Genomic DNA, 21,301 nt, shown 5'->3' with positions numbered 1-21,301 from the left:
TAATCAGCCCCTATGGTAATAATATCCCCCATCCTGGCCCCTGTGTGTCTCATTCCTGGCTTCAGTCATATATTCTCCCATCACACCCTCATGAGTATCCATTGTGCCCCATATGATCTCCCCATCTGTCTCCATCGTATCCATCCTGCCCCATGATCCTGCCCCATCTGTCTCCAATCCTGCCCCCTGTGTCTCCAATCCTGCCCCATGTCTCCATTTTGCTCAGTTTCCAATCATGCCCCTTGTGTCTTTCATCCTGCCCCATTTGTCTCCAATCATGCCCCCTGTGTCTGCAATCATGCCCCCTGTACCTGCAATCCTGCCCCTGTGTCTCCAGTCCTGCCCCCGTGTCTCCAATCATGCCCCTAGTGTCTGCCATCTGCCCCCTGTATCTCCAATCCTGCCCCCTCTATCTCCAATCCTGCCCCCTGTATCCAATCCTGCCCCGTCTCCACCCTGCCCCCAATCCTGCCCCAATGTTTCCATCCTGCCCCCTATGTCTCCATCCTGCCCCCAATGTCTCCAATCCTGCCCTGTCTCCATCTTGCCTCCAATGTCTCCAATTCTGCTCTCGTCTCCGTCCTGCCCCGTCTCCATCCTGTCCCCATTTCCATCCTGCCCCCTATGTCTCCATCCTGCCCCCAATGTCTCCAATCCTGCCCTGTCTCCATCTTGCCTCCAATGTCTCCAATTCTGCTCTCGTCTCAGTCCTGCCCCGTCTCCATCCTGTCCCCATTTCCATCCTGCCCCAATGTCTTCAATCCTGCCCTGTCTCCATCTTGCCCCCGTCTCCAATCCTGCCCCGTCTCCAATCCTGCCCCCAATGTCTCCAATCCTGCCCCCAATGTCTCCATCCTGCCCCGTCTCCAATCCTGCCCCGTCTCCAATCCTGCCCCGTCTCCAATCCTGCCCCGTCTCCGATCCTGCCCCGTCTCCGATCCTGTCCTGTCTCCAATCCTGCCCCCATCTCCGATCCTGCCCTGTCTCCAATTCTGCCCCAATCCTGTCCCGTCTCCAATCCTGCCCCATCTCCATCTTGCCCCCAATGTCTCCAATCCTGCCCCCAATGTCTCCAATCCTGTCCCCAATGTCTCCATCCTGCCCCATCTCCATCCTGCCCCATCTCCAATCCTGCCCCAATGTCTCCAGTCCTGCCCCCGTCTCCAATCCTGCCCAAGTCTGCATCCTGCCCCCAATGTCTCCAACCTGCCCCTAATGTCTCCAACCTGCCCCTAATGTCTCCAACCTGCCCCTAATGTCTCCATCCTGCCCCCAATGTCTCCATCCTGCCCCATCTCCATCCTGCCCCCAATGTCTCCAATCATGCCCCATCTCCAATCCTACCCCTGTCTCCATCCTGCCTCCGTCTCCATCCTGACCCCATCTCCATCCTGCCCCCAATGTCTCCAATCCTGCCCCTGACTCCATCCTGCCCCCATCTCCATCCTGCCCCCATCTCCATCCTGCCCCCATCTCCATCCTGCCCCCAATGTCTCCAATCATGCCCCGTCTCCAATCCTGCCCCATCTCCATCCTACCCCGTCTCCATCCTGACCCCGATGTCTCAAATCCTGCCCCCGTCTCCAATCCTGCCCCATCTCAATCTTGCCTCCCCGCTGTCTCCAATCTGCCCTGGCAGGATGAAGACACATGGTCCATGTGTCTCCATCCTGCAGGGAAACATAATAATTAAATTAAAAAAGAAAAAAAAAACTTTCTTCTTACCTGGCACGCTCCTGCTGGAAGATGCTGCTCCTGTGTGAGCTCAGCGAAAGGACCTGTGGTGATGTCATCGTTATGTGATCAGGGGGCCCGAGTTGATCAATGGTGAAGGCCTGTGATCAGCTCCGCCCCCTGATCACATGATGATGACGTCACCACAGGTCCTCCAACACTTTGGCGCTGCTCTCCTCTCCTCCTGCGCTCCACATGGCTAATTTTAAAATTGAATAGGGCCCCCGTTGAATGAACCGACTGCACAGGCGGTAGGTCCGCCCCTGAATGTTCCCACAGTACCGCCATCCCCCCACACACAGTATAATGTTCCCACAGTACCGCATCCCCCCACACACAGTATAATGTCCCCCAGTACCACCATCCCCCAGACACAGTATAATGTTCTCCCAGTACCGCCATCCCCCCACACAGTAGAATGTTCCCCCAGTACCACCATCCCCCCACACACAGTAGAATGTTCCCACAGTGCCGCTATCTCCCCACACATAGTATAGTGTTCCCACAGTACCACCATCCCCCCACACACAGTCTAATGTTCCCACAGTACCGCCTTCCCCCCACATACACAGTATAATGTTCCCCAGTACCGCCATCCCCACACACACAGTATAATGTTCCCCCAGTACCGCCATCCCCCACACACAGTATAATGTTCCCACAGTACCACCATCCCCCCACACACAGTATAATGTTCCCACAGTACCGCCATCCCCACACACAGTATAATGTTCCCACAGTATCGCCATCCCCCCACACACACAGTATAATGTTCCCACAGTACCGCCATCCTCACATACAGTATAATGTTCTCCCAGTACCGCCATCCCCCACATACACATTATGATAGTACTAGTTGCCGCCCACAATATGGCACCAACCTCCTCCTAATAAATAAATCCTCCCTTCCCCCACTCCTGGTGCAGATACAGATGACCCTGGGACATAGCACCGACCTTCTGGATCAGTTTCCCAGGTCTGGAGATGTGGCCCCGGGCCGGTGCTGTAATGTATGAGGGGCTGTTATGTGCGGTATGAGCTGTACGTGTAATGGTCACCTATATATAATTACATAGAGTCTTTACAAACAGATTGTGTGCCTCTCCACTCTTCCTCCAGACTCTGGGACCTTGATTTCCAAATTAAATGCAAAATTTACTTTAATCTGAATATGTCACGAGAAAACAATGTGAGAATCACCGGGATCCATGGAAGCGTTCCAGAGTTATTGATCAGGCAGTGAGATCATACCCTGGAGATACCTAAGGGGGATGTGTGGTGTGTGCTCTGAGAGATGAGCCCCACACTCCCTAATTTTTTTAATCAGATAAATTTTTATTAAATGATAACAATTATATCATATGACATCAAGCAGTTGTTCACATATAATCATAAATTTTTATGAACAAAACTCCCCCCCCTATCCCCCCCCTCCGAGACCCCTTCAGTGTCTTCCTCTTTCCCACATCCATATATAATTGTTTATTATGAACATCATCTATATCATAATACATCCTCCCCACAAATCTAACTCCATTCTACCCATGGCTGCCATATCTTATGAAATACATCGAGTTTATTTCTCTTAGTATAAATACTTTTTTCCAATGAAATTATATGCTCCACCTGCGTAAGAAAGTCTCGTCTAGTCGGAGGCTCTTCTCTGATCCAGAACCGAGCGATCAACTTCCTTGCTATGAACAACAGTCTAGCAATCGCCAGTTTGACCATGGATACCGCTACTAATTCCTCTACATACCCTAATATACAGACCAAAGGGTCTCTGGGGACTGCACAACTATATATCAATTCAATCCGACTCAATACGACTGTCCAGTACGTAGACAATCTAGGGCAATGCCACAGCATGTGCAGCATGTCTGCCCGTTCCTGCGAACATCGTGGACACTCGGAATCGGACCTCAAACCCATCTTGAACAGTCTATCGGGAGTTCTGTAAGCTCTATGAATTACGTACAGCTGAGACATCCTCCCAGGTTCGCTCATAGAGATCTTAGGCACATATTCTAAAATAGATTCCCATCTATCGTCATTTATCTCTCCCAATTCAACTTCCCATTTCACTCTAGACTTGATGGGATGTTTGACTAGAAAAGTGAATAGTAAATCTCTATACACTTCTGAGATTGCCCCCCTTGTCCCGCCCACACTCCCTAATTAACAATACACCAGACCTGTCGGTGCCCGCCATCTTAGGGGTCCCTGGACCCTCCCTGCAGGCGCTGCAAATCTTTTTGCTGCACAGGACACTTGTATGAGCCCGGAGCCTGTCACAGTGCTTAACATCAACATTCCATTTAATCCATTTGCCCAGAGTTGTCTCAAGATATATACAGTATATGACATAATAGCTCTGCTTTAGCTTGAAGCTGGGAGACAGGAACCTTTATAAATACAAGCTCAGTCACCCTGCTAAACCACATTGTTGTTAATCATGAATCGCTCAAAAGGATCAGGAGCGACCGACAAATTAAAAGAGTTTACAAGAATTGATCCATCTGACAATGCACGGTCTCTCAGGAATAATTCCTCACAAGCTAAAACTGCGGAACAGCGTAAACACCATGCTTCTGACAGTGAGGAGGGGAGTGAACAGGAGGAATTGACCTTTAGACAGGCATCCGAACAGTTAATGCAGGCCATATCTTTGACCAGAACATCCCTGACTGGGAAAATAGAGGATGTGCACTCTGAGGTGGGGCACCTCTGGCAGGACATGCACGCCATGATGGGGGCGCATTACAGAAGTTGAAAGAGGAGTGTCTCATATTGAAGATACTATTGCACCTATGGAGGCTAAGTTGACAAAAGTGGCTGGATCTATAAATGCCTGGAGGCAAAAAGCAGACGATCTGGAAAATATACTACGCCGGAACAATATCCGAATCATTGGTCTGCCGGAGCCCTCAGAAGGCTAGCTACCAGAGCAATTTCTAGAAGGCTGGCTTAAAGCTTCTCTGGGGGATGAATTCTCCTCCACGTTCTCTGTGGAAAGGGCTCATAGGGTCCCCACAAAACCTCTTCCTCCAGGTGCTTCACCTAGACCCTTCCTGGCATGCCTCCTCAATTGCACGGACAGAGATGCTATTTTACGTCAAGCACGGCAAAAAAGCCCTATTAAATCTAACAATGCCACGATTTCGATTTTTCAGGATTTCTCTATGGAACTCCAGAAACAGCGGGCACAGTTCATGGAGATTAAGAAGCAACTCAGGGAAAAGAATGTTTTATATTCCATGATCTATCCAGCTTGACTCCGAATTGTCCATGATAGTTCCACCATATTTTTTATGGATCCAGCGGAGGCAGCTGAATGGCTACGGTCCCATGGGGGGGTCTTGTGCGAAAAATCCTAATATGCTTTCAGTCAGGCGGAACTCTTCTAATAATTGTATGATTGGAGCTCTTTCCACTGGCGTCCAGTCTAACAACAATACCGGACACTGTATTCAGTGAGGATATCCCTTTGTTTAACCTATGATAGAAGCACAGGACTTTGCTCCTTTATATTTTTTTGGATTTTCTTATGTTCTCTCTTTTACATTAGTTTTGTTTGTTATTGTTTATGTAGAAGCCGCCACCAAAAATCTACATGTGATGTCTCCAAATTTTACCTGAGCGATAATGTATGCTGTATTCAGATGAGAAGATATGGGTTCTGAAATTATATGTATGACCTGGAATGTGAGGGGACTCAAATCTCCCCGTAAAAAGATCAAGGAATTCTCTCAGATTAGCGGTATCACCCTCACATTGTGGCTTTGGTGGAGACGCACCTGACCAAGGATACAGTTCGGTCCGTGCAGAAACCATGGCTACAGTGGTTCATTCACGCGTTCCATACTAGTTATTCGAGGGGGTTTCATTATTGATACATAGAGATGTTAAGATGTTAGATGGGAGGTCAGAGAGGCTCGGAGGGATCCTGAGGGCCGCTTTGTTTTTGTATATGCATTGAAAGACTCAAGAAAATATGTCATATTGTGTATATATAACCCGCCCCCAGCTAATATGTCAGTCCTCCAAATGGCGACGAGTTTCGCTTTAAATTATCCGCATGCGCATGTTATATGTATGGGGGACTTCAATTTAGTCATGAATAACTGCCTTGATAGGCTTAGATTGGGTGGTGGGATGTCCGGAGGGGGCCCCTCTCCACCTCCATCTCAGCTGGCATTGTTTATGGAGGGTGTACCATCCTGAGGTGAAAGAAAATGCTTGCAATTCATCTACCAGGCGCACTTTGTCGCGCATAGACTACATATTTGGTTCCAGCAACTTGGCGATATGGGTGGATAATATAGAGCATGGTAATAAAGGGGTCTCGGATCATAGCCCTGTTGTACTTAAACTTAAATTTGGGCATCTGAATAATAATATAGTCTGGAAGATAAATCCATTCTGGCTGAAACTAATAGGATCTAATGATAGAACTATAGATGAGTTAAATTGTTTCATTTCGTTCAACCTGGAACCCCAAGATGTTAATCTATTTTGGGATAACCTTTAAGGCATGTTTGAGAGGATGTTATCGTCTACAATTTCTTATAAAAGGGTAACTTCAAGGGAGGACGATGAGATGGAACAACAGAGAATATATACCCAATACATGGACACTAAGTCGAAACGTATATTATTTTTTACTCGTCAATCCTACTATGAATTAGGGAACCAGGCAAGTAAATTCTTGCCTTTCCTGGTGCGCCAACATAATGCATCTAATACTATACTCCAAATTCAGAAACCGGATAATTCTCGACTGAAGACATACTCCATTGTTTTTGCGATTATGATAGAATGTTATATAGCTCTAAGAGTGACTTTGACATCTCAGAATGTTTGGATTATTTGTCAGATATAACATTCCCTACACTGAGTCTTACCCAGCGGGCCTTTATGGACGCTGAGTTTACTATAGAGGAGATAGAGGGTGCCATGGCAGATATGGCTTCTGGGAAGGCACCCGGACCGGATGGATTCCCCATTGAAGTATATGGGAAATATCAAGATATATTGTCACCGCTTCTTTTGGGGGTGGTTTGGGGGGAGGATCTTTACCGGAATCCTTTTATGAAGCAAATATTGTTATACTTAAAAAAGAGGGGAAGGCACCCATAGATTGTGGATCCTACCGCCCCATATCGTTGGTAAATGTAGACTATAAAATTTTCACTAAGGTCCTGGCCACTAGACTGAACTCGATTATACTGGACCTTATACATCCGGACCAGACTGGCTTTGTGCCAGGTAAGAGCACCACTATTAACATTAGGCGAGTTCAGTCAGTAGTTCAATGTAGTTCTTTAGTACCAGATAATAACTGGGCTTTGGCATCGCTGGACGCGGCTAAGACCTTCGACTCTCTCGAATGGCCTTTCCTGTCTGCAAAAATATGGCTTTGGGGTCAAGTTTCAAAATTGATTGGCGTACTATATATGAAGCCCAAAGCCTGTATAATTATAAATAACTCTATATCGGAATCATTTTCTCTATTTAGAGGGACGCCTCTGGGTGCCCTCTCTCCCCGGCCCTCTTTGCTCTTGCAATTGAGGCGTTAGCAATACGCATATGGTCCTCTCCAAATATTAGGGGTATAAGTATAGCAGATCGTGTAGATACTATTGGTTTATATGCCGATGACATGGTGATACTCATGGATAGGACAGATGAGACGTTGACACAGGTGATTGCTACTATAGATGAATTAGGGGGAGGAATGGGAGGAGATTCTTGAGTCTCCAACTAAGGTGTCCCCATCTAGGCACAAGCAGAATCTGGTTTACTGACCTCATCTACTTCCATATGTCAAATATGTGGGCGAATCCTCAGGGCCCGGATTGACCTCATTAGCCACCTCCGGACCCATAAATATTAATTCTCTTCTAACTCTGAAGCCATGGTCATCTTCGACTACGAAGGACGAACGAAGAAGAAGTTAGGAGGAGGAATGGGAGGAGATTCTTGAGTCTCCAACTGTGTCACCATCTATTAATAATAGAATTACCCAACTGTATATAATTTGGCAATCATATTTAACCCCAATACGGCTCTATAAAATGGTAAAATGGGTTGGTTCCAGTCATCCGAATGTTTGAGATGCCGTTCATTAGATTCAGATTTTATACATAAGATATGGGGCTGCCCTGTTATCCTCCTCTATTGGAAGGAGGTAACATCATTGTTGACTTCCTTAATGCAAATCCCTGTTCCTCTCAGACCGCTAGTCTGTTTATTTGGGGTGCTGGATGAAGAAACTTGGAGGAATTGTTATGTTATGTGTTCCCTTTATTTTTTGAGCAGTATATATGGAGTTTATTAGTAGATGTAAAGAAGAATAATGAATACTGCATAAAAATAAACTTCATATGATTCTTATTATCATTTGCAATAATTGTATTATTAGACAGGATTCTTTATGATGTTACATCAGCTCATCTTCTTCCCATTCAGATTCCTACAATATTGGATCCTCTCAGGGGAGATTTTCAATATTAGAGGATTTTTCTGATTTGCCCATCACGGACGGATAGGGACAGGAACAACATGTCAGAGAGGATATTACACCTCATCCTAGAGATCCTCTTCCGGCTTACTGGAGAGGTGAGAAATTCTTATGATGTAAAATTACATCATTCTTATCTATGGGAATAACAGATGGACAGAACTGGAGAGGTGAGGACTCTGGGAATGTCTGTAGTGAGATTTATTAATGTGTCTCTCCATAACCAGGATTACACAGTAGTAAAGAAGACCTCTAGTGAGCGCTGTCAGGACCCTGTGTCTGAGGGATGGGGAAGATCACTGAAACCAATCACGAGGTCTCCACCTCACACCCTGGCACATGAGGACTTCAATGGCCAGAAAATCCTAGAACACACCTACTTGATGATTGAGCTGCTGACTGGAGAGGTGACACTGCTGGGAATGCTGGGACATTATACAGTAATGCTATGGAGGGATCAGGGTGATGACGGTATCTTTGTATGTATCAGGTTCCTATAAGGTGTCAGGATGTCATGTTGTTGAAATGCTGCATCCTACTAATACGGAACGTATCAGATGGTGATACTGCATGTTGTGGCATGCTGAGGAAGGTTTTCCACGTTTTGCCCAGGCTAACCCTCCTTCCGAAGTGGTGCCAGTGGCCCAGTTGTGTTCGCAGCTTAGAATCATAGAATCGTAGAGTTGGAAGGGACCTCCTGGGTCATCTGTCCAACCCCTTGCTCAAAGCAGGATTCACAAAATCATCCCAGTTTGATGTCTGTCCAGCCTCTGTTTGAAGACTTCCATTGAAGGAGAACTCACCACTTCTCATGGCAGCTTGTTCCACTCATTGATCACTCTAACTGTCAAAAATTTTTTTCTAATATCTAATCTGTGTCTCCTCCCATTCAATTTCATCCCATTGCTTCTTGTCTTTCCTTGTGCAAGTGAGAATAAAGTTGATCCTTCTACAATGTGACAGCCCTTGAGATATTTGTAGACAGCTATTAAGTCTCCTCTCAGTCTTCTCTTTTGCAAACTAAACAATCCCAAATCCTGCAACCTTTCCTCATAAGACAGGGTTTGCAGACCGGTCACCATTCTGGTTGCTTCCTCCTCCTTTGTCTTGTTTTTCCAAAGAACTACCAGCGTGCGCTTGTATTCCCGCATTTTCCAATCTCGCGTCAGTTGCGCAAGTAAGGATGTCCTTGTAGTGGGGATCCAGCAGGTCAATGCGCAGGCACAACAGCATGTATTGGCTCGTGTGTGCAGGCTGCCCAAAGGTAAAAGGAAGCTGTTCTCGGGGAGAGACTGTGATGCCCGTAAGCTGCTTTGAGTGCCACCCTGCTGTGAACATGGTTCCTCCTCCAAAACTATCCCCTGGCTAGACAGTTGTAAACCTGGTTGCTGTTGGTACAGGAATCCACTCTCTGAGCAAAGTGTGATGACTGGCCTGATAGTGATGAGAATGGTCCCTGTTCCTCCACTTCTTCCTCCTGTACCACCGCCTCGTCCATAATCGCCAGGAGCAGTTTTTTCAAGAAGGCATAAAAGTGGGACAGTCTCTCCACCGTTTGCAAGGTGGAGTTCCACATTGTTGATACATTGCATATGAGGCAGAGAGCGGATGCGCAGAAGTGGTGCTGCAGCGCAGACAGGCAAGCAGCTAGATGAAATTGCTGAATGCTCACACATACTGCACTTTCTGCAGCAGCTCTGACATCTCAGGGTAATTTTTCCTGAAGCTCTGCACAACCAAATTCATGACAAGCACCAGGAAAGTGATGTGCGTCAAACTGGCTAGGACCAGTGCTGCTGTGAGATTTCGCCCATTATCGCACACCACCAGGTCGGGCTTAAGGTTCAGCAGGATCAACCATTCATCGGTTTGTTGCTTAACCTCTGTCCACAGCTCCTGCACAGTGTGGGATTTTTCCCCCAAACATGAGTTTCATAACAACCTGCTGTCGTTCCCCCTTGCTGTGCTGAAGTTGGTGGTGCAGGTGTTACACTGAACGGATCAGGAAGTGGTGCAGGAAGCGCAGTAGAAGGCAACATGGATGGAGAAACATCCAGTAATCTTCGGTGGTGGTAGGACATGCACCAAAACGGTTTCTGTCTCATGTCCAGCTCCACTACATTTATCTAGTGGTCAGTTAGGTAAATAAAATGTCCCCGCCCATACATATTAGTCCACATATCTGTGGTTATGTGGATCTTGACATTTATGGCGTTAAGCTGTGCACACCTAATTTTCTATGCAACATGTTCATGCAGGGCAGGGATGGCATGCCTGGAAAAATAGTGGCTGCTGGGAACCACGTACATTGGTTCCTGTGATCCCAATGTATTGTTACCCCTTTATAAATCACTTGTGAGTGTGAGGAAGAGGTCAAGACTACAGCAGAAGAGGGAGCAGGAGGAGGCTCAGATCTTTCCTGGTATTTTAGAGGTGTACTCCACTTCAGCCAGGTCCACCTCCTCCTTCTCTTGGACCTCAGCTTCTCGTTCAAGATAATTTTTTTTTATTCAATGTTATTTTAAGTCATTTCCCTAGCCACATTTGTTTGCAAGGCAATTGTCCTTCTCTTACTCCCATTTTGCAGTACCCTAGCACGTTCTATGACCATTTTACAGCACCAAAGTTTGGGTCCCCATTGACTTTTATTGACTTCGGGATTAAGTTCTGGTCAAGTTCTGATGCCTGATCCAATTTTGAACTACAATTCAGCCAACCCCACCATCCACAGGTCCGTACATCTCTAATAGAGATACATTGTATATAACAGTGTATTTTTATGTATCTGTATTCTAGAGGGAGAATAATATTTTTTTTCTTCCTATGCAAAAAAAAACAGTGTGAACCACAAAACAGACAAATATCATGTAGAACAGTCCCATCATAATACCAAAAATGTTGCACATTATTGAGTCTCATCTTTCCGCTGACTCGGCAAAAGAAGAGAAACTTTGACTTCAGTGCTTCCAGGGCCACCTAGCATGCACAGAGAGGAGGTAATGACAAGCTTAGGAAGGCAGTCCATTGAGGTACAAGACCAGTTGACTGAAGGATCACAACTTGGCTTCTCTGAACATCTCCATGGAGCCAGGTGACCGGTGGGTCCAAATCTTGACTACCCCAAACGTATCCATGGCTCAGCGATGGTCAACGGAGCAGATCTGTATTCTTCTAGCCGGGGCCCTGGTCCCTTAAGCTGGCATCTTGTAAAGAGTCTCTGGTTCTTTGGATCTCTTGGCTGTCTGGATGTATATATTTATCTTTATTTATTTTACTCATTTATATAGCGCCATTAGTTCCACAGCGCTTTACAGACATTATTGGCACTGTCCCCAGTTGGCACTATCCACAATCTAAATTCCCTATCAGTATGTGTTTGGAATGTGGGAGGAAACTGGAGAACCCGGAGGAAACCCACGCAAACACGGGGAGAACATAGAAACTCCTTGCAGATGTTGTCATTGGTGGGATTTGAACCCAGGACCCCAGCGCTGCAAGGCTGCAGTGCTAACCACTGAGCCACTGTTCCGCCCTGTGTATATATCCATTGAGGTATATATCCTTCTTATAGATGACCCTAGGGACATCTATATTACTAGATTATGGCCCAATGCTATCGCATCGGGAGGATGCGATAGCATCACACCTCTTGCCATGTTAACCCTCAACACACACACTCCTCAACACACACTCCTCTCACCTTTCACCATCTCCACCCACGTCTACTCACTCCTTCACTCCACATACGACCCCTTCTCTAACTCCGTCTCTCATACTCACGCCGTCATCGCCGCTGCTCGACGATCCCCGACATCTTCTTCTGCCGGCGCCATCCTGGATCCAGACGTCCTTCCACGCCGGCGACATGTTCTTGCGGCAACGCCATCTTGAGTATCGTGAAATCCCGCGATACTCAAGATGGCGTCGCCGGAAGAACATGTCATCAGCGTGGACGACGTCGGGATCCAAAATGGCGTCAGCGAAATCTCACGAGTTTTCGCCGACGCCATTTTGGATCCCGACGTCGTCCTCGCCGGCGGCATGTTCTTGCGGCGACGCCATCTTGAGTATCGCGGGATTTCGCCAATCCAAAATGGCGTCGCCGCAAGAACATGTCGCCGGTGTGGATGCCGTCGGGATCCAAAATGGCGTTGGCGAAATCCCGACGGCATCCACGCTGGCGACATGCTCTTGCGGCGACGCCATCTTGAGTATCGCGGGATTTCACGATACTCAAGATGGCGTCGCCACAAAAACATGTCGCCGGCGTGGAGGACGTCTGGATCCGGGATGATGCCAGCGGAAGAAGATGTCGGGGATCGTGGATCAGCGGCGATGACGGCGTGAGTATGAGAGACGGAGTGAGAGAAGGGGTCGTATGTGGAGTGAAAGAGTGAGTGGACGTGAGTGGAGATGGTGAAAGGTGAGAGAAGTGTGTGTTGAGGAGTGTGTGTGTTGAGGAGGAGTGGTGTGTTGAGGGTTAACATGGAAAGAGGTGTGCGGTGACGTCACCGGTTACAACTGGACGGAAGTTGTTACAACCGGAAGCTGCTTAGGGCATTTATTATTATAGATACAGATGACCCCGGGACACAGCACCGACCTCCTGGATCAGGTTCCCAGGTCTGGAGATGTGGCCCCGGGCCGGTGCTATAGATGTATGAGGGGCTGTTATCTGCGGTGTGAGCTGTACATGGAATGGAGACATTCCGGGGACAGATTATCCCAGAAGTACAACTTCTAACGTTAGTGAATATAGCTGCTTTTTATCTTGTTGTTTTTTTCTTTATAATTTAATGACCTCGTTCCCGGACCTCATTGTTAGGCCCCGGCTGTCATGGCAATATATTGGGATGTGTCTATTGGGAACACAGTATACTACAGTGAGGGGGAGTTCTGTGTTCCCAATAGCAAAAATAAAACTTGGCACTCAACTTATTTACGAGATCAGAAGTAATTTTTAATTAAAAAAAGTAAATTAAATACTGTACAATAATAAATCTCCTGATGTTTCCCTTATTATCTCCAGTAATTGTATTGTTACTCGGGATTCTTTATGATTTTGCATCGATTCATCTTCACATTCAGATTCCTACAATATTATATCCTCTCAGTGAAGATCTTCTGCATAAGCGGATGTTTCAGATTTACCCATCAAGGATGAATATGGACAGAGACAAGATGGTGGAGAGGATATTACACCTCACCCTAGAGATCCTCTTCCGGCTTACTGGAGAGGTGAGAGATTTTGATGATGTCACATTACATCATTCTTATCTATGGGAATAACAGATGGACAGAACTTGAGAGGTGAGGACTCTGGAAATGTCTGTAGTGAGATTTATTAATGTGTCTCTCCATAAGCAGGATTACATAGCAGTGAAGAAGACCTCTAGGGAGCGCTGTCAGGACCTTGTGTCTGAAGGATGGGGAAGACCCCTAAACCCAATCATGGGGCCTCCACCTTTCCTCCTAATGCATGAGGACATCAATGACCAGAAGATCATAGAACTCACCTACAAGATGATTGAGCTGCTAACTGGAGAGGTGACACTGCTGGGAATGCTGGGGCATTATACAGTAATGCTATGAAGGGATCGGGGGATGACGGTATCATTGTATGTGTCAGGTTCCTATAAGGTGTCAGGATGTCACCGTCTATTTCTCCATGGAGGAGTGGGAGTATTTAGAAGGACACAAAGATCTGTACAAGGACGTCATGATGGAGGTTCCCCAGCCCATCACATCACCAGGTAATAGACAGGACTAAATACACATGGTCTATAATTATCTGTGTGTAAAGAATGAATTCAGTCCCTGTATGTGTTTCCTCCAGTTTTATCCAGTAAGAGGACAACACCAGAGAGATGTCTCTGTCCTCTTCTCCCACAGGACTGTAAACAAGAAGATCCCAGTGTTCTTCAGGATCATCAGGTAGATGGAGAGAAGGTGTCATGAGATCTCCCCTATGATGTGTAGACGGCTGTGAAGGTCTTGTGCTCAGTCTTGTTTTATCCACCAGTATTATATGTTTTATACTTGTGTAATGAGAACGGTGGAGATGTCAGGATTAGAGCTGATCATAGATGTGACTTCTCCATCTGTCTGTGACTTTTACAATATTTGTTTCAGGGTGAAGATCTGACCCATATTAATACTACAGAGACATATGTGAGGGGTGATGAGCGGTGTAAAGAGGAGATTCCTACATACGACTACCCAGGTGAGTAGCAACCACTTATTGCAGAGAAGTCACAGATTCTTCTCAGGCACTGGCTGTCATGATAATGGTGGAGCACGAGCGGGGAACAGCAGGCGGTACTTCCAGTTCTTGGAATCGGCGCTAGGAATCATAGGGAGAAAAGAGGAGTGGGAACCGTCTGGTTAAGGCCACGTTCACACTTTCAGTTTTTACATCAGTATTTGTAAGCCAAAACCAGGAGGGGGTGAAAAATGCAGAAGTGGTGCACACGTTTCTATTATAGATTTTCCTCTGATTGTTCCACTTCTGGTTTAGGCTCACAAATATGATGTAAATACTTTTACACTCGTTTACTATTGATATAAATATTTCCATCAGTGAACGCCGTCTGGTGGTCGACGCTCACAGCAAGTGAGCAATTCTTCTACATACAGGCGATCTGATCATCGTCTATATGTAGCAGAGCCAATCGGGTTATGGCAGCTTGAGACTATTGAAGCATGCCAAAAGTAAAAAAAAATAAAATTCAAACATAAAAAAAAATAAAAGTTCAAATTACCCTCTTTCGCGCCATGCAAAATAAAACAATAAAAATCAAACATGCACATATTTGGTATCGTTGCGTTCAGAATCGCCCGATCAATAAAAAAAAAAATTAACCTGATTGCTAAACGGTATAGAGAGAAAAAAAGTCAAAGCGCCAGAATTACTTTTTTTGGTCGTTGTGACATTGCATTAAAATGCAATTACACTCAATCAAGAGATCGTATCTGCCCCAAAATGGTATCATTAAAAACGTCAGCTCGGTGCACAAAAAATAAGCCCTCGCCAACCCGAGATCAGAAAAAATGGAGACGCTACAGGTCTCGAAAAAAAATTTTTTAGAACAAAGTTTGTAATTTTTTTTCACCACTTAGATAAAAAAGAACCTAGATATGTTTGGTGTCTTTGAACTCGTAATGACCTGGAGAATTATAATGGCAGGTCAATTTTAGCATTTAGTGGACCTAGTAAAAAAGCCAAACAAAAAACAAGTGTGGGATTGCACCTTTTTTGCAATTTCACCGCATTTGGAATTTTTTTAACATTTTCAAGTGCATGACAGGGTAAAAACAATTGTGTAATTCAAAAATACAACAAGTCCTGGAAAAAACAAGCCCTCACATGGCCATATTGATGGAAAAATAAAAAAGTTATGGCTCTGGGAAACAGGGGAGCAAAAAATGAAAATGCAAAACCAAAAATTCCTCTGGTCGTTAAGGGTTTAATATATTTTGCCTTAATTTGCAGTTTTTAGGTATTTTAAAAAATAAAGTTTAGAAATATTTGTAATTTTCAAACTTTAAATTTGTATACTTCTTAATCAGATAGTGATACCACACTAAATAGTTAATAAATAAAATTTACTGTTTCTACTTTAGGTCGGCAGCATTTTTCCAACATGACGGTTTATTTTTTCAACATTCTTTTTTTCAATTATAGTAGGCTTACAAGTTTAGCAACAAGTTTTTATATGTTCAATTAAATTTACTTTCACTTTTGAAATTACTTTAAGGGCCTAGATTTTAGCACCAGAACTGCAGAGAAAATACAAAATCAGAAGACACGAGTAGTCGGTAAACAGGCCAGAATCCCAACAGGATCAAATACAGAAGCTGGGAGCTGAGCACACAGAATTGAACCAGAGGAGAACAAGGCTGTATCTGGCATCTTCCAACAATGTGCCTGGAGCTTTAGTAGTGTGCGATGCTTTACAATTGGCTGAAGTGGAGAGTTTATTACTCCAGCTGAACTACACATACACCCATGCTGCCAAACTGGATGGTTCTACTGGTCCCGGCCACACTATTCTTAGTGGCTGGAAAGAGTCTGCGCTGCTCAGAGCTTCTGGTTCCAACGTCTCCTCCATCACAAGCGCCGCCAGCAGAGTGAATGATAGCAGTCACTGGTGATAGCGGACAACACAGGAGCAGATCCCAGAGGAGATGTGACACACCATTTGCGGAAGCCCTAATGTTACAGAATAGCAGGAAACCACAACAGTAGAGAACCCCATAAAGTAACTCCATTTTGTATATTAAATCCATCAGTGAATTAATCTATAGGAGTAGTGACTATCTTGACACCTAAATGGGGGCTTGTGTTTTGCAGGATGAGTAAAAAATTTAATAGTATCATTTTCACCTACCTAACATTTTTTGGTGGCTTTTTATTCCAATATTTGGGAGGCAGAATGAACAAACAGTTGAATACCATGTTCTACTGGCTCATGCTATGAGGTCTTCTATTATACTGTTATTATTAGACTCGTTTTTATGGACATTTTGAGTAGAAATATTCAAAAATATAAATTTCAAGTATATTTTATTCAAAACTATTAATTAATTTTATTCTTCACAGATGACTGTACCAGGAGATCAGAGGAACAAATGACCTCTTCAGTTTTTAAAGCAGATGAACTTGAGATCACACAGGATACAATTGAAGTGAATGCCATTACTCCAGATACACCATCATTACTTCACAGCGAAGATCTATCATCTGATCCTTTGAAAAAGATCCTATCTTCTGATTCATTACAGACTACTAAGAAAAATAAAAGTCAGAAAAGAGGCATTAAAAAAAGAAATGCTCTTAAATCAAAGACGCCAATTTCAAGTTCAGAATATGGAAATAGTCTTCCCTTCAAAACATCTTTGGTTAATTATCAAAATACTCACACAGAGAATAGATTTTTTTGTTCCACATGTGGGAGAAATTTTAACCAGAAATCAGATCTTGTTATTCATGAGAGAATTCATACTGGGGAGAAGCCATATTCATGTTCAGAATGCGATCAATGTTTTAAAGTGAAATCAAAACTTATTAGACATCAGAAAACTCACACAGGGGAGAAGCCACATCTATGTTCAGAATGTGGGAAATGTTTTACCCATAAATCTTATCTTGTTATTCACCAGAGAACTCACACAAGGGAGAAGCCATTTTCATGTTCAGAATGTGGGAAGTGTTTTGCATATAAATCACAACTTGTTATTCACCAGAGAACTCACACAGGGGAGAAGCCTTTTTCATGTTCAGAATGTGGGAAGTGTTTTGCATATAAATTGCATCTTGTTAGACACCAGAGAACTCACACAGGGGAGAAGCCTTTTTCATGTTCAGAATGTGGGAAATGTTTTGCATATAAATCACATCTTGTTAGACACCAGAGAACTCACACAGGGGAGAAGCCATTTTCATGTTCAGAATGTGGGAAATGTTTTGTAGATAATCCAAACCTTGTTAGACATAAGAAAACTCACACAGGGGAGAAGACTTTTTCATGTTCAGAATGTGGGAAATGTTATGGACAAAGATCATATCTTCTTAGTCACCAGAGAACTCACAAAGAGATAAAGTCTTTTTAATGTTCAGAATGTGGGAAATGTTTTACTAGTTAATCATTTCTTGTTGCACATCAAAGAATTAACACAGGGGAGAAACCATATTCATGTTCAGAATGTGGGAAATGTTTTTTATTTAAATCATATCTTGTTAGACACTAGAGAACTCACACAGGGGAGAAGTCCTTTTCATGTTCAGAATGTGAGAAATGTTTTACTCAAAAATGGCCCCTTCTTGAACATGTAAAATCCCACTCGGGGGAATCCATTATCATACCTTGAATGTGAAAATGAATTACTGGAAATTAGATTTTGTTGACCATCAAAAATAATGCACACAGTGAAAAACTACTGTATTTTTGCGGTTTATAAGATGCATCGGATTATAAGACACCCCCCAAATTTTGAGGAGAAATAAAGGGAAAAAAATATTTTTTTTTTATAAAATGGTGGTGCTTTTTACAAGCCAGGCGTCTTATTGCTTACCTGGGGTTGGCTGCGGTGAAGCGGGGTCCCAGGGTCGCTGCTGGAGGAGGCAGGAGTGGGGTGATGCTGCGGACCCCAGACTGGGAGAAAGGGGTGTTCGGATATGCGACGCTGGATGTGTTTGGTGGTGCAGGCCGCAGTGGAACAGAGTCCCAGGGTCGCTACTGGAGAAGGCAAGAGTGGAGCGATGCCACAGGCTGGGATGAGGGAGTGTTCAGATGTGCAATGCTGCGGGTGTTCGGTGGTGCAGGGGCTCCACCGACATTTTTTGAAAGCCCTGGCACTTCCTTGGTTTACTATGCGGTGGACTCTGGGAAAATGGCTGCTGGGTGGCGGCGCATGCACCGATGGAGATCTTGGCGCTGATATCTCATCTCCTGAGATCTTGGTTCTGAGATCCCCATCTGCGCATGCACAGCCCCCGGCAGCCATTTTCTCGGAGTTCACCGCATAGTAAACCATAGAAGTGACGGGGCTTTCACAAAATGTCAGCAGAACCCCCCGCACATGCGAACACCCCCTCATCCCAGCCTGCAGCAATGCGCCACTCTTGCCTCCTCCAGCAGCGACCCTGGGACCCTGCTCCACTGCGGCCAGTAAGGTATATTCGCATTATAAGACGCTCCCCCATTTTCACCCCAAATTTTTTGGGGAAAAAAGTGTGTCTTATAATCCGAAAAATACGGTATATATGTTGACGAATTGTACAAGAAAACATTGTAACAATGCTACTCACTTGGGATATAACAGGAACCGTTTTTATTTAAAGTCTGGCTGGTTTATTTCAGTCCTCATAAACCGCACCACAGGAAACTCAAACAGCCCTTGTCCAGCATACAATAAAACATAATGCAACAAGTCCATACAGTAGTGCTGGTTACTCCACTTTGCTTAGAGTCAAGCTTTTTGGTCCTTTTGGAAACGCACTTAATCCAGGAGATCTACACACCTCCATATACACGACCCATCTGTGAGACAAAACAGGTCTCAGTTTACCCAGTGAACCACACTCAGGGGTGGAGATGTGGTGAGCAGCTGCTCATATTCATCCTGTCGTGGACAATTAACTCTTTTTAGCCTTATATGCACTAAAGCATTACTTTAGGTTTATCTCCCATCCACTGTGTCTAACAGCCACCTTACACCATATAACAGACAGTCGTATAATTAATTGAGAAGGGAAATGTCTTTAGAACTTACTGTATTTCTATGGACTATTAGACACACTTTTAACACAAAAAGTCTTGCTAACAATTGAGTGTCTCTTACAGTCTGGAGGCAGCGTCCTGTGATGGAGAACACTGAGACAGACTAAATGTCCATATGTAGCAGAGCTGTGTGTAAGTAAATGGGCGCATGTAGCAGAGCTGCATGTGTGTAAATGTGCAGATGCAGCAGAGCTGAATGTGCATGCACTGTCCAGCAGTGTTGTGTGTGTTTATATATGTGAGCTGCAAAATGCTTATTAATGTTCATGCTGTGACATGGGTGGTAAATATCTGGCCATTTAAGTCCATGTGTATTGGGAGAGCATGAACTCCCACATAGCTCCCGGAGGAGCTAAAGGACTGTGCGGGAAAACTGCACGTGATCCCTGCAGAGAAAGGACTCATAACGACTTGTTGTTTGTTTTAACTTTATGCCAGCAAGGCTCTGTTTATTTTGCTGAACCCTGCCAAGGTTTATGCTATCCACAATAAACCAGCAGGTGATTATTCACCAGAACGGTTCCTGTATTTACCTGAGGATGCAGCCAAGTGTGTCAACCCTTCACACGTTGTGTTTCAGATGCGGGCAGCATTCCAGGAACATGCATAGACTGAGGACAACGGCAGGTCCGCCATCTCAAACGAGAAATCCGGCAGCATGGAGGAGTTTGTGAAGCATCTCATCCAGGTACAGCAGCGAGCAAGGGAACAGCAGCGAGCAGCGCAGCTGGAGACGAATAAGCTGTTAGCACATCAACTACAACACCAGCAGCAGGAGGCGCTAACACGGCAAATGGAGCTAATCGCAGAGGCTGCTCGGAAGGTTGGCGGTCTCCTCCATTTCTCCAAGTGATTATACATACGTCAGTAAAATGGTAAGACGAGCCTTACAGAAAATGACCCCAGGGATGATATTGAATCCTTTTTGACTGTGTTTGAGTGGTTAGAGATGCGTGACAGGCTACCACCAAAACAGTGGGAAGAGGTGCTGGCCCCCTATTTGACTGGTGAGCCCCAAAAAGCATATTACGACTTAGCCCTCCAGGATGCCAAAGAGTATGGCAAATTAAAAACTGAAATTCTGGCACGCCTGGGAGTGACAATGTAAGAGCTTAGCGAGTCCACCGCTGGGTGTATGCTGGTGACAAACCCCCACGCTCCCAGATGTTTCATCTGTTGCACCTGGTTCAAAAGTGGCTGCAGCCAGAGACTTCCACTCCAGCCCAAATAGTTGAGCGTATGGTGATGGGTCAGGGCGACCCCCAGAATGCAGATGAGTTGGTCGGCTTGGTTGAGAGATACCAGGTTGTGGGGAAATCCCTTGGTTGCTACTTCCTGTACTGGGGTATCCAAAAGGGAGGTGGGCTCACCACGAAGGGTGGCTAGACCCACAACTGGGGTGCGTCCCAATCCTGCTGAAGTGTCCCCTAAGGTTGTGCTGAATTGGCGGTGTCACAATCCTGGACACATAGCTATATGTCATATGTCCCCTGAACCCATGGACTGCAGCCTAGGCAGTCGCTGCTCTAATTATGCCTATCCAGCCTGCAGTATGGACTGTCAAACCAGGGAGGGTCCTCAGTCGTGTGCCATGTCCGTCAGTGGGGTAATGGTTTTGGGACTGTTGGAATTTGGAAGCCTGTTGACCCTAATCAGTGCTGCACTGTCCCACCAGTTAATCCCTCACAAGTTTGTGGGTGTCTGCTGCATACACGGAGACGCCAAGGACTACCCTGTAGCCAGCATAACCATGGGAACAGAC

General features: G+C 45.2%; 1 protein-coding gene across 1 annotated transcript in view; it reads left to right on the top strand.

The window, feature by feature from the left end:
- LOC141052997 (uncharacterized) overlaps positions 1–21,301 on the top strand; it is a 377,438-nt gene that overhangs the window by 93,395 nt on the left and 262,742 nt on the right. Inside the window, 7 exon segments of the mRNA XM_073550320.1 lie at positions 13,346–13,495; positions 13,625–13,804; positions 13,887–14,010; positions 14,094–14,191; positions 14,390–14,480; positions 16,860–18,124; positions 20,150–20,362. Of these exon segments, the coding sequence (XP_073406421.1) occupies positions 13,346–13,495; positions 13,625–13,804; positions 13,887–14,010; positions 14,094–14,191; positions 14,390–14,480; positions 16,860–18,124; positions 20,150–20,362 (2,121 nt within the window).

The sequence above is a fragment of the Dendrobates tinctorius genome, unplaced genomic scaffold, assembly GCF_039654945.1.
Source record: "Dendrobates tinctorius isolate UK_male_01 unplaced genomic scaffold, ASM3965494v1 ptg000164l, whole genome shotgun sequence".
Classification (NCBI taxonomy): Eukaryota; Metazoa; Chordata; class Amphibia; order Anura; family Dendrobatidae; genus Dendrobates; species Dendrobates tinctorius.
The sequence above is the reverse complement of the archived record's forward strand: the minus strand, read 5'-3'. Positions and strand labels throughout refer to the sequence as shown.